At 38.6% G+C, this 17,500-nt stretch overlaps 1 protein-coding gene across 1 annotated transcript in view; it reads left to right on the top strand.

Annotated features, from left to right (window-relative positions):
- The window catches only part of LOC122800986 (heat shock protein beta-7-like), a 597,204-nt gene extending 580,279 nt beyond the window's left edge, over positions 1-16,925 (top strand). The window contains exon 3 of the mRNA XM_044070407.1: positions 15,714-16,925. Coding sequence (XP_043926342.1) covers positions 15,714-15,902 — 189 coding nt within the window. The 3' untranslated portion in view covers positions 15,903-16,925. The remainder of the gene's footprint in view (positions 1-15,713) is intronic.
- Positions 16,926-17,500: the final 575 nt, after the last annotated feature.

Here is a 17,500-nt window from a genome sequence, read left to right as displayed (position 1 = left end):
TGATTAAGGGATGTCGTGTTCGGTGGCAGGAACTGAAGCTGGGTCTATAATGGAACCGCAAAAGTCCTATTCACAGAATACATAAACACCGACACATATTACGCGAACCGTGAATACACTGAATGCCCTAATCCGTGAAATTCAAAAACTCGAACCGTCATAGTTGTCTCACCCCACCGCCCGCTACATACTACCTACCCAAACAAAATAAATAAATCACATACATACACTAACCAAAACCCTACTTCTAACCCTAAACTAAACCTTACTTCTAACCCTAAACTAAATCTTGCATATACCACCATGTATGCACTTATATATATATATATATATGTAATGATTTTATGTCTGATGAAGGGTTCGGAAAGAAAAAAAAAAAGTTGGAATGTGATTTGAGGGATTTCAGTAGTGACAATGTGTTCTCCTAGCCGAGAGAATCCAGAGGGCCAAGAGAACCAATAGCCACAGGTCGTTCGAACCATCCCCCTTACGTTCACCAAGCAAAGGGATTATCGATGACCAACACATCGAATCGCATTTCTGGCACATAGAGAGGAGATAATAGAAGGGATGTAGAGGCATCAGCTTCGATTAACAGCTGTGAGAATGCTAGAAGTCTAAACCTCAAAATGTACTCTCTCGAGGCACTCCTAAAAATGGAGAACATCAATATCTATGCAGTAACTGAGACCTGGTTCAAGGCTCCAGAGAGCACCCCTGCAATACCAGGCTACAACTCTTACCACACTTTTTGGCCACCAAACCAGGACCGAAACACTAAAGGTGGAGGAGTGTCAATATTCACCAAGGATATTCACACCACCAGGCTAGTTGCCCAACACAATGCGTCTGAAATTCTCCAGGTGCAACTAACAATAGGTAAGACTGCAATCCAAATTGTAGCTTGCTAGAGATTCTCCACCATACCCCAAGATTCTCACTACACCTTTTTAAACATATTGAAAATATTAAGATAGAACCAAACACCCTAATACTGGGTGATTTTAACTACCCTGCCATTAACTGGGAAAACTACTCATGTACCAACACCTTTGCCCAACGGTTCTTGGAATTCATAAATTCCAATGCCCTGGATCAACTAATCCATACTCCCACCAGGGGCTCCAATATCCTAGACCTGTTCATTACCAACATGGGAAATCGATGCTCCACACCTATGGTCACCCCCTCGTTAGTCAGGTCTGACCATAAGCTAATCACCCTTAACATCCACATCCCACCCCCACCTCCCAGTAAGGAAACCTCCATAAAAAACTTCTCCAAAGCCAACTTCATGCTACTCAAGTCAGAAGTGACAAACTTCATGACACCCATGCAGATGGGAACTGAAAGTTCAACTGCTGAATCCTACACTAAGGCACTGTACGAGCACATCCACTCATGCATGAATCGTGCCATCCCAAACAGAACCAAGATGCTCTCCTCCAAAAAAATTAAGCCAATCTGGTGGTCCCCTGCCATAAACAAACTTTACAACAAAAGGAAGAAACTGTTGCAGAAAAGAGGAAAATCCCAGGATGCAAAAAACTCCCTTACCAGCCTCAGTAAGAAGCTGAGATCCCTCATAAAATCCTTCAAAGCAAGTTACAAAAATAAAATTGCCAAAGATTCCAAAGACAACCACAAGGCATTTTATAACTATGTCAAGAATCTAAATGGCAATGCTCAGATCTGCTCTGAGCTAAAACAGAATGGCATTAAATATACTGATCCCAAGGATATTGCCAATATCCTGGCAGATCGATTCAGTGCCAACTTCACCCCCTCTCACCCCCTAAATGGCCCATCTCAATACCGGAAGATTGCCAAATTCCGGTAATAACGGCCACACAGGTAAAAAACGCACTCTCCAAAGCTAAGAATACAGCATCCACGGGACCAGATGACATCCCGGGCTGTGTACTACATGAACTACAATATGAACTGGCACCTCACCTAAGTGTCATGTTCAATCATAGCCTCACCTCAGGTTTCATGCTCACTGAGTGGCGCAGAGCTACAGTTATCCCACTCCACAAGGGGGGATCCACCTTGGATTCCGGAAACTACTGTCCCATCAGTCTGACAAGCCTTATCTACAACCATGGAGCGTATTATCATGGAACTTATAAACAAAGACATTGGCAACCTTCAAACACTGGACCCCACCCAGTTTGGGTTCATGAAGGGCCGATCTTGTCTCCTGAACCTGATTGACTTCTTCAAATCAGTCTCCAGAGCCATGGACAAGGGTAAGGTGGTCCACACAGCCTATCAAGACCTTGCCAAGGCCTTTGACACCATCCCTCACTCTGGAATCATAGATAAACTTACTAAGCTGGGCATTAACCCCTACGTCACCCAATGGGTTGCTAACTGGCTTACTGATAGAACCCACACTGTAAAAGTAGCCAACTCCAAATCCAGCTCCAGACAAGTGACAAGTGGAGTACCTCAGGGTTCAGTCCTGGGACCGCTCTTGTTTGGCATCTACTTCTCTGAAGTACAGGCCAACACTAAGGGACTCTGGCTAACAAAGTTCGCAGATGACTGCAAACTGGGAGCCATTATTGAATCCCCAAATGATGTGGATACTCTACAAAAGGGCCTTACAGAAACAGATGCTTGGTGCCAGAGCCATGGGCTCAAGCTCAATGCCAAGAAATGTATAGTTATCCCCTTTGGGAAAAAACATGTATCTGTGAATTACCATATAGGTGGCAGTACACTAAACACTGAAAGTGTGATAAGAGACTTAGGGGCACAGGTGGACAGTGGTCTCACCTTCGATAACCACATCGCCACAACAGTCAGGAAATCCTTCTATGTGGCACACCTCATCACTAAGGGCTTTTCATTCAGAAAAAAGGAGGTCATTGTCCCACTGTACTCATCCCTCATTAGACCCATTATAGAATACAACACCCTGTTTGGTATGTACCTCTCAAGACATCTGCAACAACTGGAAAAGCCGCAGAAATACCTCACTAAAAGAATCACAGGCCTAAAGCAGATGCCCTACGCTGACCACCTTAAAAAAACTCCAGCTATACTCTGTCGCATATCATCTACTCAGAGGCGATCTCTGCTTAGCATACAAGGCCATGTCAAACCCAAAGCTGTTGGACATGCTACACTTAAAGAAATCCCAATCCCTCAGAGCCACACGCTCCAGGGATCTAAACCTTGTCATCACAATAAACAAAACATGCTGGAGGGATAGGTTCCTGACCCAGAGACTCCCCAGACTCTGGAATAGATTGCCCATACATGTCAAGCAGAGTGCCTCTTTGGCCCTCTTCAAAAGGAACCTTGACGATTGGATCGGAGAAAGGAAATTCACCCCGGGGATCACATCAGTCGCCCTGTTAGACAGGGGTCCAGGGAAGTAAATAGTGTGGGAAGAAATAGCCGGGGAATTGTTATAGCTAGGCTTCTATAGTCCCTAGGGCTGATAGCCTAGTACCAACCTATGAACCTATGAACCTATGAGACAACGCCATAAATAAATGTAGAGCTGCAGTCTACTAATTCACTACAACTTAAGACAAAGAATGTTGGTCCTGTTGACAATGCTGTATGTGCTTCTGTTTTGAACACTGAGTCACGCCAACAAGAGGGTGAAGCCATTGAACACAATTTTATATCTAATGCTGATGTGAAAAGAAAACAATTAATACGAACACTACTCGACCTGTTTCAAACTTGTTTTTTCATCAGTTCCCATTGCCAGTTCGGGAATAGAAGAAATGGACTCCTATCAAAACCATCAGGAAATGGAAAATATCAGGGGAATCAACAATGTTACAGAACAAAATCCAGAGACAAGTGAGTTTAACTTAGTTGTAAATCTGTCTCATTATGAACTAGGACTTTTTCAGAAGTCACTTTTAAGTATAGGCCTCTCTTTTATACCTTCTAAAGGGACTGATATGATTGATTTTATTCTTGACATTAAGATGTTTGTTAGGAATATTGCATTGAAAATGTTGTTTAAGAATGACCAAGATGTTGAATGTAATTTGTTTAAGAAGTCTAGTGTTTTTATACCATATGTGCACCCTCTTTTAGAAGCATTTGAGCAAGCCTGTGAGAGGGACTTTATACAAATGGTGAATGAACAGGTATCTAAATCTAATCAGACTTTTTATAATTTGAATGAAGGTGAACATCAAGCACTTTTTAAACTAAGTAATAACAATGACATTATTATTAGATCTGCAGATAAAGGTGGAGCCATCGTTATTCTAGACAGACACTGTTATGAAGGTGCAATGCAGTCAATGCTAGATGGAAATGAAACTTATAAACTGATAAACAGTACACAATTGAATATGATAATTACCAACATGCACAATAATCTATATGATTTATTAATATGCGATATTATTAGTCCTGACTTATATAAGTATTTTCTTGTTGAATTACCAACTATTCCAACTTTTAGGTGTCTGCCAAAGATCCATAAGGACCCCCAGAAACCTAAAATGAGACCAATTGTCTCTAGTAGAGGGTGGTTGACAGAACCACTCTCCATATATGTTGAGAAGCAACTAAGAGAGATAGTTCAGGCTACAGGCACCATTATTAAAGACTCTCAAGATTTTCTTATGACTTTTTCTGAATGCATAAATAATGGTATTGATTTATCTAACATTTTTTATTTTAGTTTTATTTTACATTTGTTGACCGGGCTAGTCCAGCTGGATAATTTCCATTTTCAGTGGAGGCCCGGGGAGAAAAGCTCCACAGAATTAAAACAAAGGTTATACAAAATTGAAGATTAACTATGAGTTCCTTTAACAGATATTAAGTTACCATAGATAGTTATTAGTCTAGATCAAGAAAAATAGAACACATAAATTGCAAGAGACATTGATTATATCTAGAACTACACTCCATACAGATCATTGCATACATATTAGTGTATATACAATATATAATTTTTTTTTTTTTTTTTTTTTTGAGAACAGTAGAAACTGTAAAGTCATTAGGATGTTTGAGAACACAGAGAAGGATTGTAGTTGAGAAGTGAGGAAGAATGATAGTAGAAGGTATTAGGTTTCTCAGTCGGGATTGGTACAAGAGCAGAGCCAGAAGTTTTTAAGATGTGCAAGAAGTTGTTTTTTAAAAAGATCAAAGGAGCCTATCGAGGTAATGTGTGATGGGAGGTTATTCCATATTTTGCCTACTGCGTTGGGTAAAAGGCAGTTACCTGCAGAATTGGTGATTCGAGTTGTTTTGACTTGAAGCTTTTCTGCAGAACGTAGTTGTTTCAGGTTATTATAAGGGCTCAGAAGATTAGTGAGAGCAGGTGTTTTAGATGGTTGATATAATATGTTATGTGTTATTAGGAGTTGTTGATATATAATCTTGTTGGGAAGTTCCAACCAGTGTAAGTGTTTTAAGTTTAGACAGTGGTGTGTTCTATACTGGGATGCTGTGGCAAAGCGAGCTATATTGTGGTAGGATGTCGTAAGTTTCTTTAGGTTACTTTTTGAGAGGTTAGTGTAAATAGAGGAGGCATACAATAGGGTCGAGATGAGATGTGTTTGTGCTAAGGTGGTCCATGCTTCAGGTGTTAGGTAGGGTTTGATTCTGTATAGTGAGCCAATTTTTTTATTAACTGCTTTTATGGTGTTGTTGATATGGTAATCATAGCTTAGATTATTATCAATAGTAACACCAAGTAGTTTGGTTGATAAGTCTGGTGAGATGAGGGAGTTATCACCTGCAGTAATAGAGAAGTTAAGTTGTGTAGATTTGTGTGTAGGTGAGAAAAGTAGTAGTTTTGTTTTCTTGGGATTGAGGAGAAGACATCTTTTGAGAACCAGTGTTCGCCGATAGAAAAGGTAGCTTGTGTGAGTGAGTGGAGTTCAGATTGAGTGGAGGCTGTGCAAATAATTGTGGAATCATCTGCATATTGTATACATGTAGTGTTTTGGATAGATGCTTGGAGGTCATTAATAAAGATAGAGAATAGGAGTGGGCCTAGTATGGATCCTTGTGGGACTCCTAAAGAGATAGGTAGTAGTGAAGATAGACAATTTTTCCAGAGTACTGCTTGTTGTCGGTTTTCGAGATAAGAAGAGAACCAGGTTAAGGAGGAGGTATCCAAAGCAAGGGATTTTAATATGTGTAGTAGAAGTGTGTGGTTGACCATGTCGAAGGCTTTTGACAGGTCTAGGAAAAGAGAAGAGGTTAGTTTGTTGTTGTTACGATTACAGTTGATGGTGTTGGAAAAGGAAAGTAGAGCAGCGGTAGTACTATGTGAAGGTCTAAATCCATGTTGAGTATTTGCAAGTAGATTGTTTTGAAGGAGATGGGTGAGTAGTTGTTTGTGTATGCATTTTTCCATGATTTTAGCTAGTGGAGATAGTAGTGCTATAGGAAGAAAGTTTGAAAGGTCTGTGGCTTTGCCTCCTCTGTGTAGGGGTATGATATGTGATATTTTCCAGATTGAGGGAAAAGTACTTTCTTTTATGGATCTGTTAATGAGGATGGAGACAGGGTAGGCGATAGCTTTGGCTGCTATTTGAAGAAATTCAGCTGGAAGGTTATCAGCTGAGGGTATAGTAGATTTAAGTTTTTGTAAAAGAGATTGTATGTAGGAGGTAGGTATGGGTTGAAGTTGCAGGGGTGGAAGGCAGTTGTCACTGTTATTTAAGAGCAGTTGGGAGGAATCAGGGGTTAAGTGGTTAGCTAGATTTTGTATGGAAGTAGTAAAGAAGGTGTTGAAGTTATTGGCTTTTAAAGAGGGGTTGTCAGGATCTAAGTTTTGTGGGTTTGGTGTAACTACTTTGCCTGGGGTAAGAAGATTATTGATAGTGGACCAAAACTTTTTTGGTTCTTTTTTGGTTGATTGTTGTAGTTCAAGGTAATAATTTTTTTTATCTGCAAGTATAGCTTTTTTGGTTTTATTTCTGAGTTCTTTGAAGATTCGGTGATCGTTTGGGTTTCTGGAGGACCGCCATTTTTTCCACAATTTATTTCTAAGTGTAATTGTTTGTTTGGTATTAGAAGTTAGCCAGGGTGCTATTTTGGTCTTTGTTCTAATGATACGTTTTGGGGCATGTTGATTCAGGATGGCCAGGAATGCTGAGTTGAAGTGTTCAACAGCATTGTTGAGTGAGAGATATTTGAGAGGGGTCCAGTTGTATTGTGACAGTTCTGTTAGGAATCCTTCGGGATTAAAGTGTTTTTTTGAATATATTGTTTTATGTGAGGTAGGTAGGTTTAGCTTAGTTTTGGCCCTAATGACATAAGTAAGAGAGTGATCACTAAGATCATCTGGAAGGATGCCAGTCTGGTAGTTTTGTAGGGGGGAGTTTGTAAGAATCCAGTCTAAGGTGGTTTCTTTTTTACTTTTATTATTTATTCTAGTTGGACTGTCAATAAGTTGTTTGAAACCAAAAAGATTTATGTGGGAGGTGGGGTTAGCATTGCTACAAGAATTCCAGTCGATGTTAAAGTCCCCAAGAAATAGTGTTTCTTGAGGGAGGTTTATGGAGAGGTGTTCAAGAAGTTGTTCTAAGATGGGGATATTATTTCCAGGGGGGAGGTATGCACAGATGATGTTTATAGATTTAGTGTTGTTGATTTGAATTTTGGAACCAATTATTTCGGCATTAATGTTTTGGTTAAGGGTGAGGTCCAGAAGAGTAAGCTTTAGTTGTGTTTTATATAGAATAGCTACTCCACCTCCTTTTTTGGAGGTACGATCAAATCTGAGAATGCTATATCCAGGTGGGGTAATTTCAATGTCTTTAATAGAGGGCTTTAGCCAGGTTTCTGATAAGCATAGGATGTCAAAGTTGTTTACTTCTAGTAGGGCATGCAGTTGACTGATTTTGTTGCAGATACTACGTATGTTGAGATGGGCTAAAGATAATAAGTCAGAGGATGCAGTGGATGAGGGAGAGAGAGGTTTGATGTGAGTTTTGTATGTTTTGTTGGAGGTTAGAGGGCCTGGGTTGGGTTGAATGTCTCCATCTTGTAGTAGATGGAGGATTATAAGATAGTTTTCAGGTATATGTTTTATAATTGTGTCGAATATTTTCTTTCCTTTAGTTTGTAGTAGTTTGCAGTGTAGTACCCTATGGTATTTGGGAAGTAGGTATGTGGATTGAGAGGTGGTATGTAAGATGGAAGGGGGTAGGGATGTTACAGGTATACTGGTATGTTTAGAGGGAAGTGAGAAAGAAGCAGTTAGGGAGTGTTCATAGGAGGTTAGGAAGTAGGTGGTTATGAGAAAGACTAATAATAAGAAGGAGATAGGAAGTTTCATTTGTGACTGGGGCATAGTGGAAGTTTTAAAGAGGTAGTTTGATTTATATACTCAATAAATGAACATAAATCAGTCTCAGTACCATCCCACAGGATGGTACTCTCACAGGCTTGCTCAAATGCTTCTAACTTTAGACGTAATGGCTTGTAACTTTAGACGTAATGTCGTTATTTACTGTCATACCGAATGTAGATGGTTTAGAGTATCTAAGACAGTTTCTAAATGCAAGAAATGTTAGTAGTGATAACATGATGAAATGCATGTTGCTACTTGAGTTAATTTTAGAGAATAATGCTTTTGTGTATACTGGTAAATATTATTTGCAGACGAAAGGAGTGGTGATGGGGATGCCTTGTGCGAACTCATACGCCAATTTAGTTATGGCCCAATGGGAGACGACATATATTATAGACACTAATTATGCTGGAAATATTAAATACTACAAAAGGTTTGTAGATGATGTCTTTCTCCTGTGGGATGGTACTGAGACTGATTTATGTTCATTTATTGAGTATATAAATCAAACCACTAGTTTTCTTAAATTTGAAGGTAGATGGTCCAAGTCAGAAACTGAATTTTTAGATGTGTTTATTATGAGAGAAAATGATAGTTTCTCTACCGTGCTATATAGGAAAAGTTGTAGGAAGAATAATTTGCTTCACCCTATGAGCATGCATCCTAGACATATATACCAGAATATAATTATTAATCAAGGACGAAGAATATCCAAATTGACTAGTGATGACACTAAATGTGAACAAACATTAAGTAATTTGAGAGATGAATTCATTATGAGAGGATATTCTGGTGAAAAAAGTAACGTATTAAATGATCCTAAATTAGTGGATAGGAAAGGGATAGGTAGACCCTATTTTAGGAAGAAAGATGTGAATGTTGTTGATTCAATCTAAGAAATAAGACATGCTAATTTGACCAAAGTACCAGGTAGATTAAATATACCATATTCTAATAATAATAGGAATATACGTGAAGTGATAAGTAGGAATTGGGCTATTTTAACTACCAATGATGAGATACAAACTATAGTTGGTCCCCAACCTAGATATAGCTATCATAATAATAAGTCCTTGAAAAGGTTATTATGCTATGAAGAGAACAAGGTGAATAAAGTGATGTCAAGTAGGAAAGGCACTTTTCCATGTAGGAACTGCAATCAGTGTTCCTATATGCTAAGTTCTAATAGCTTTATACACCCTGACACTAATAGGACTTATGTTTTTAAACAATATGCTGAGTTCAAGTCCAGAGATCTTGTCTATTTAGCTAGTTGTATGAAATATACATGCTTCTATATAGGCAAAACAAACCGAACTTTGAGAGAAAGGGTAAGAGAGCATAGTTATGCCATTTATCATGAAGATGAGACCAATGCATTGGCAAAACATGTGTTAAATCATGACTTAAGTCATAAGTTTAGATTCATGGTGCTGGAGTTGGTTAAAAAGAGCCATAGACTAGTGAATATCAAAAATTATACAGAAAAGGAAGAGATAAAATGGATAATTAGGATGCAGTCAGACAAAGGCAATAGTTTAAATGACAGGATTCCGATTATACCATTCCTTAAAGACAGGCTCTTAAAACACTAAGATGAAATACATGTATACCTATGGAATTGCATGTAGGTATTTATTTATTTATTTTGGTGTTTAAAATGTATGCATAGATTTTTATGTGAATTTTTATATGCATTTTCATTGCTGATTTTATATATGCACACACATATATTTTTATTTTATATTTTATATATTAAGATAGTTCATTACTGCTGTGGTGGTGCTGCAGTAGCGTTGTCGCCTCACAGTTAGACATTGCCCGTTTGATTCTCAGTTAGAGCATCTTCTGTGTGGCGAAATGCATGAGTGGGCGTTCCTTCGTTGAAGGTTGTGCGTTAGGCCTGGCAAGCCAGCATGTAAAAATCTACTGCCAATCATTAGCGGACCGGAGTTTCCGCTGCGGCGACCCCTAACCGGGAAAAGCCGAAAGACACAACAATATATTAAGATAGTTTATTGTTTTTAACTAGGGAATTGGCTAAAAATATATGTATTGTTGCTGCCATCTAGTGGCTAAATTTGATATTATTTAGAGATGAAATGTTTTGTAATGGGGTTTTTGGTGCCTTTTTCAGTATTTAAATGAATATGATATGTAATGATTTTATGTCTGATGAAGGGTTTGGATGTAACTCAAAAGCACTTACTGTCTTGACTGAGTGTTTTAATAAAAAATTTGGGACTTCCAGAGCCGGGGTGGTACTTCGTGTATTTTTGGAGAATACGTGTATGCTCTTACCCTAACCCACACCCTAAACCTAAGGTCTGTAACTATCGCACACTTACTTTAAGAAGGTATACCCAAACAATATAAATAATCCACACACATACACTTAACAAAACCCTACTTCTAACCCTACACTAAATCTCACATACATTACCATCTATGCACTTACCTTAACTTGCACCCTAACCCTAAGGTCTGTAACTATCGCACACTTACCTTACAGAGCTATACCGCAGAAGGGTCCACCATGACGATTTGACATTTCGGATTTCGCGCTTCAGGGCGATCGGTGTTTTCACGGTTCGATGAAGATGTGTCGGCATTTACATATTCGGGTAAGTGGACATTTGCGGTTCTAATAGGGAACCACGGAAGCTTTACATTTATCAACCTTATATCATTGCTATGCACAGCACAGTTGTCACACAGCAACAAGATTTTCCTTCTTTTATTCTCATTGAACTGTCAATTTTCAGAAGCCATTCTTTCTAAATTTCACCAGTCATCTAAGAATTCTTGTTTGCTTTGTAAGTGACTGGTAATTTCTTTACGTTCTTGAAACAATTTGGGTATCTGCTTTTCCAGATCACAAGAGAATGAAACATCTCACTGCCATCCATATTGCAAGCTAATAGTAAGGTCATTCGATTTTTCACAGCCTATGACCCAGCAGTCTCAACACTTTTATATGTCAATATTCCACCAGTATAGCTCTCCAACCCCATTTCATCAGCATTGAAAATGTTGAGTGGATTGTAATCTTTCAGGATGTCTGAAAAAAACATCCACCACCCATCGCTCAGCTCCAAAATCATCTGTGGCTTGTTTTTCACCATGCTGTTTTTTAACACAATGTTGCGATGTCCTTTCCATCTCTCTAACCAACCAGACATATGTCTGAAATCCTCGACTCCTATGCTTTTGGCTAGTTGGTCGGCCTTTTCCATTAACAGTGGACCACTAATGGGAATTTTTATTTACTTCTGGCTTGTGCAAACCAGTGCAATAGGGCATCCTCAACATCTTAAGCTTTACCAAACCTCTTGTTTTTGCAATTAGAATTGGCATGTGTTTGCCACTCTTCAATAATTTCTTCTTTGTTTTTCAGAATTCTTATAATTATGCTTTGATGCACGTCTAACAGCGATGCAATAGATGTCTGACTTTCTTTAATTATCAAGTCTTTTAATAACTTCATTCAGCTCAGCTAAAGTAATAGTCTTTTTAAGAACTTTCTTTGACATTCTTGTAATATCCCTTAGATAACCAATAGGCTTCCTGCTCACGTAATGACTACAGTACGTACACACAATTATACCCCATGATCACAGAGTGCAGTCCTACTGGCTATGCAGTTAGGCGAAGTAAAATAACATGGCAAACATGGGATTTGAGACTGCTATGCATTTAAATGAAATATGCAATTAACAGATATGCGTTAATGTGGAATATACTCCAATACATTTCCATTGACTAAAAATGGGCCTGAATGGACTGTATGCATTTAAGTGAAATATGTTTTTATCCAATATGTATTTAAGTGGAGCCATTTTTATATATACATACATATATCTAGATATCTATATCCCTATCTATACACACACACACACACATGCACACACGCACACACGCACACACGCACACACACACACACACACACACACACACACACACACACATATATATATATATATATATATATATATATATATATATATATATATATATATATTTATATATTTATATATATAGACACACATATGTGACAATAGGAAGTACTGCCAGCACAGCTAGCTGGAATTTTGTATATAATTATATGTGATTTGTGAACATCAAATTGATTTATACAAGATGCTTGTGTTACAAATGTTTTAGAACTGTATGTCATGTGTATATCAAACTGACTTGTACAGATGTTTGTGTTGAAAAGGTATTTGTGAAGTGCTTGTGTTTGAAATGTATTCACAGTGTGTCCTACTAGAGAGGACAGAAAAGTATGTGCTCTATTGTAAGCATTTAAATGTATATATTTTAACACTGGAAACTGGCAGACAGGAGGTTAACCTCAGTCAAGCAAACTTTAAAATATATTTGAAATTAAATCACTTTACGGGCTAGGCCATAAAGATGCTATCTCACAGGTTTCAATGCAGCCAGAGACAAAGTCTGTACTAGGAAGCTTTCTGCATATGTCTTTGGGGTGAACCAATTCCTATTCTGGAAGCACAGAGGTATGGAATTGTTTTATGACTTCCAGCATCTGCCACACATCTGAGCAAAAGCCCTTGTGTGTGTATTTTTACAGGTAGGTACTAAATCCTACCAGCTTTCAGCAATGGGGATTTGCATGGGAACTAGAAGTCAGATGACCAGAAATGATGTAATTCTGCAAAAGTAATATTTTAGATATTATTCTGAGAAGTCTCTTAGTGAGACTGAGCATTCTGTATTATGTCTTGGGCCTGACAAGAAGGACCATTCACAACATCATCTGCCTTGCTCTGTTAAATAAGTACAATAGTGATTCTCTTAGATTCGGTCAGGAAAATAGTGAGGCTTAGTTTAGATGTTTTTCTTTTTTTGTCTGAGCCTGTCCTTCAATGATATTTTAAGTATTTTCTGTGATTTGAACTCTGATGTCACTGTGAATATATATTTAGAATTTTCTTGTTCTTTTATTATTTATTATTAAATATATTTAAACCGTTCATTGTGGCTGGTCTTTTGTAGAGATATTTAAGTTTTGAGAGTATTTGAATATTTATTTGGTGACACTGTGTAGCCACTGCTAATGGCTTTGTTGTTGGTCAGACTACTATTTGTATTAGTATTAATAATACACAGTCAAATTGGACACCTTTTGTTAAGCATTTAAAGTAGCTGGCTAGGGGTTCTGGTGGCAGTGATAACTACCTTATAGTCTGGGCAGAAGGGGGCATAGCTAGTAAACCTGTGCCAGCCTTTCACAGATATAGGTGTATGTGTGTGTGTGTGTGTGTGTGTGTGTGTGTGTGTGTGTGTGTGTGTGTGTGTGTGTGTGTGCGCGCGCGCAAATCAAATCTCAAAGAGTGTGTGTGTGTCAGCCACTCGGGCAGGGGCACAAAGCAATGGATGGACAGAAAGTGTTGGAGGACTTGGCTTGCAACCCTGCCTATGGACTAAATTCTATAGCTGTGTCAGTGGGGAGAAATCAGCCTCAGACTGATTGTGTTCCCCATGTGTTATTAAGGAAAATTGTGCTTGACTGTGCTTGATGCAGAGAGCTGCATCTGGAGATACTGTGTGTGTGTATCTGTTATACTCCCAGTGAATGTCCCCCACTGGTGCCAGTAGTGAGGATTGAGGCTCCTTGATTACTGGTCCAGAGACGGGGTGTCACAACACACACACAGACACACACACACACACACACACACACACACACACACACACACACACACACATATATATATATATATATATATATATATATATAAATATTTTTTTTTTCTAGGACAGTTACCCCTCAAAAGCTTACTTAGAACTACATAATAATTAATAAATCATGGTGGCCTGTAGTGCGATTTGTTGAAATTAACTGCATTTTTTAATAAGTTACTCAAGTTATTCTTTATAGGCTAAGTGCATGGGCAAGTTGCTTTCACTTTCTTCAGGGGATATATGTGACTAACATAAAATGTAATGCAGGACTGCACCTTGTACTACTAATGGACAGACACAGCTCCTAAATGCTTTATCCCCTGCAGGTATCTCCACAGATTATCCATGGTATGATCACAGTTACTCTCATTAAGGGTAATATATAATCATTGACCATGGGATGGGTAAGGCTAAACTATGACCAAATGGGGTAGGTTATGTCTAGCACAAAAAGTGAAATTGGCTAGTTTTAAAATGACCTGCAAGGGCAGCTAGCCTAGTACTTACCTATGAACCTCTGAACCTATAAAAGTTTTATTATACAGTCATGATCTGAAAAATTAACAGTGTGAAGTAAGTCAAAATATATCCATTCAAAAGTAAGCATTGAACCAAGTAACACAAACCTAAATTGTACTGTAAAGCTCTAAGTCCAAAATATTACAGATAGGAAATGAAAGTAGTATAACATTCTAGTTTTGCATTATAAGGTGTGAGCAATACATTACTGTTTTTATTAGTAAAGAATATATAAAGTGGCGAGAAAAGTATTCATAACAATAACATGGGAAACTGCATTAAAAAACTAGCTAGCTCAAGATACTCTAAAAAGATTAATGCATGTAGACTGTGGTGAAACTACAAAATGCTTAATTCAGATAGACTTTAAAGCATTACAGAAGGAAAATACTTTACCACATGATAGCTACCCCATTAATCGATACTTTTATGTCTTCAACAAATAGTTTTTTTTTTTTTTGAAAAGACTAACAGAAATTATTGGTGCTGCGGTAGTGTTGTCGCCTCACAGCAAGACATTGTCACGTTCGATTCTCAGCTAGAGCGTCTTCTGTGTGGAGGCATGCATGAATGGGCGTGCCTTCGTTGAAGGCTGTGCGTCAGGGCTGGTAACTCGGGACATAAAAATCCACTACCAAACATTAGCGGACCGGAGTTCCGCTGTGGCGACCCCTAACCGGGATAAGCCGAAAGACACAAGTGTTTTACAAATGTGCAAACTTTACAATTCAGAGTAATTAGCTAATAAAAGATAATTTCTGTTAAATAATGATTTGGCATGGGATACAGAATGCAAAAACATAAACTCAGTAATTCAAATCCTTGTGCAAATTAAGCAAAACCCACTAATGTGATTTACAGGCATTCTTTTGTAGGAGCTTGAGTAAGTTAGCACAAGAGCCATCTCATAAAACTGACTGAAGTAATATAGTTTTCACACCTTCATACTTCATACTTAATTCTCTATTTAAAGTGCATCTCTGGGCTATAGGGACATGAGCTCAGTGCCACTGGGCATTAATATGTTTCTGCATCACAAGCTGAAATTTACTAATGCATTTACCACTGAAGATCACTACCTCTGAAGAAATAAATGCTCCACATTGCCTGTATGACCTGTGTATTTAATTATCAAAAGACAGAACATGCACACTAACTCATTTCCTTTCCTTCCCCTATACAGGTGGCAGAGAATGGCACTGTCTCAAACACCTTCACTCACAAGTACCAGCTACCAGAAGACATGGATCCACTAAGTGTGAGCTGTGCCCTGAATGATGCAGGCACTCTGGTCATCACTGCAAAAAAAAGACCCACCACAAAAGTAGCGGAACCAGCTCAGCCAGTCTACAAGTCAGAAATTAGACTGTAGCACCTAATGGATCTCAAGCTATTCAGTATTAGAACATTCACAAATGGCAGTGCAGAATATCCATTTTGGGTTTTGCACTTTAGGAAGAATTCTTTGCACCTAGTTATCACGCAGCACTTATCACTAAAACTTGAAGAGAGAGTCACTTTACAATGATTAAGCCTTTACTGACTTTGAAAAGTTCACATGTGGATAAATTGAACAACCCACAGATATGTTACTTTCGCAGATAGAACCAGGGTACCTCCTTATTTATTAAAGAGGTGCCACTTGAAAATTATCTCTGTCCGGTTTGCAAGTTAATTACAGTACCAGTCTCTTTCTTTCTCTTTCTTTCTTTCTTTCTTTCTTTCTTTCTTTCTTTCTCAGCATGTTTCTGTTTTTTACATTAGCCAAACTGTATTGGTATTTGAGTTAGGTTAACTATTAGTTGAAGCTTGCTCCCATTTGCTGAGAATCAAATTAAGAAAAGTCAGATATGGTCAATGTAAGCATTTATCAACCTAACTAGTTAATGCAGTGTCAGTGTCTTGAAAAAGACGTTATAAACATTTGCAGTTGATGGCTCATCTTGTGCATTCCTTTCTTAGTAGAAAGGAGCTCCTTTTCAAAAAAAAACTTTCTCACCTATTGTGCGCATAGTAAGCACCTTCATTGTCATGTTAGTCTTAACAATGTGTTATCAGGATGACCGGTGTAAACAGCTTGTGTGGACAAGGCATGTATCAGTAACCATGATGATTTTTTTACAGGAAATCTACCAAAATGGGTTTTTCACAATCCTCTATGCTGAACCAATCAGTAAATGAAGGTGCATTCACAATGAAAAATAACCTAGCCTGAAATGATGACCATCTTTTCCCACATGGGATCAAGGGGATTCTTCCCCATATGCTGTCTCAGCTTCCAGAGCAGAAAGAATTATGTGAATCATTGTGAGGTATTTTTTTTCAGTCATCTGCTGTTGACTCCGTAAACAAAAGCTGTTTTTTTAAATAAACGTGGGATCACATGTTATAAGGATGTCAGCCATTCTGAATGAATGTTCTCTAAGTACTAACTGATTTTTTTCCTTGGGTGACCAACATAACAAATATTACAGCCTCACCAGCAGTCTAGAGGGATAAAGCCCTTCTACTACCCAGATGGCCCGAGCATGAAAAGCAGTCTTGCACTTAATGCAGGCATTACACAGTGTAAGGCAGGAAGGATGGGCAGTCAAATCCTTGGGAGGGAGAGTCCTTAGTGTCTTCTAGAAGTGCACATACTCTCTCTGTGGTGGAGGCTGGAGCTCAGAGAGGTGAGAGTCCAGAGAAAGCATGACTTTCCTATGGGGCTGGGGTGGGAACAAATACTCAGAACTACTTCTTATTGTGTACTCGAGCTGACACTGATCACAGCACTCTGGGAGATGAAGATAGGGTAAATAAAAACCTCCCTGTCCAAGCTGCAGGATGACGGCTTCCTGCCTGGCCCATCATGCCGGTAGTGTCACGTGTTGAACTTAGAATCTACACACAGAGGAGGTGCATTGCACGTGCAAGAGCTCTCCCAGAAAGGGAGACACTATGGAGCCAGCCTGTGGACTGGGAGGAATG

Source organism: Protopterus annectens, chromosome 4.part1 (genome assembly GCF_019279795.1).
Source record: "Protopterus annectens isolate FY-2018-M chromosome 4.part1, PAN1.0, whole genome shotgun sequence".
Taxonomy (NCBI): Eukaryota; Metazoa; Chordata; order Ceratodontiformes; family Protopteridae; genus Protopterus; species Protopterus annectens.
This window is presented reverse-complemented; position numbering and strand designations above follow the sequence as displayed.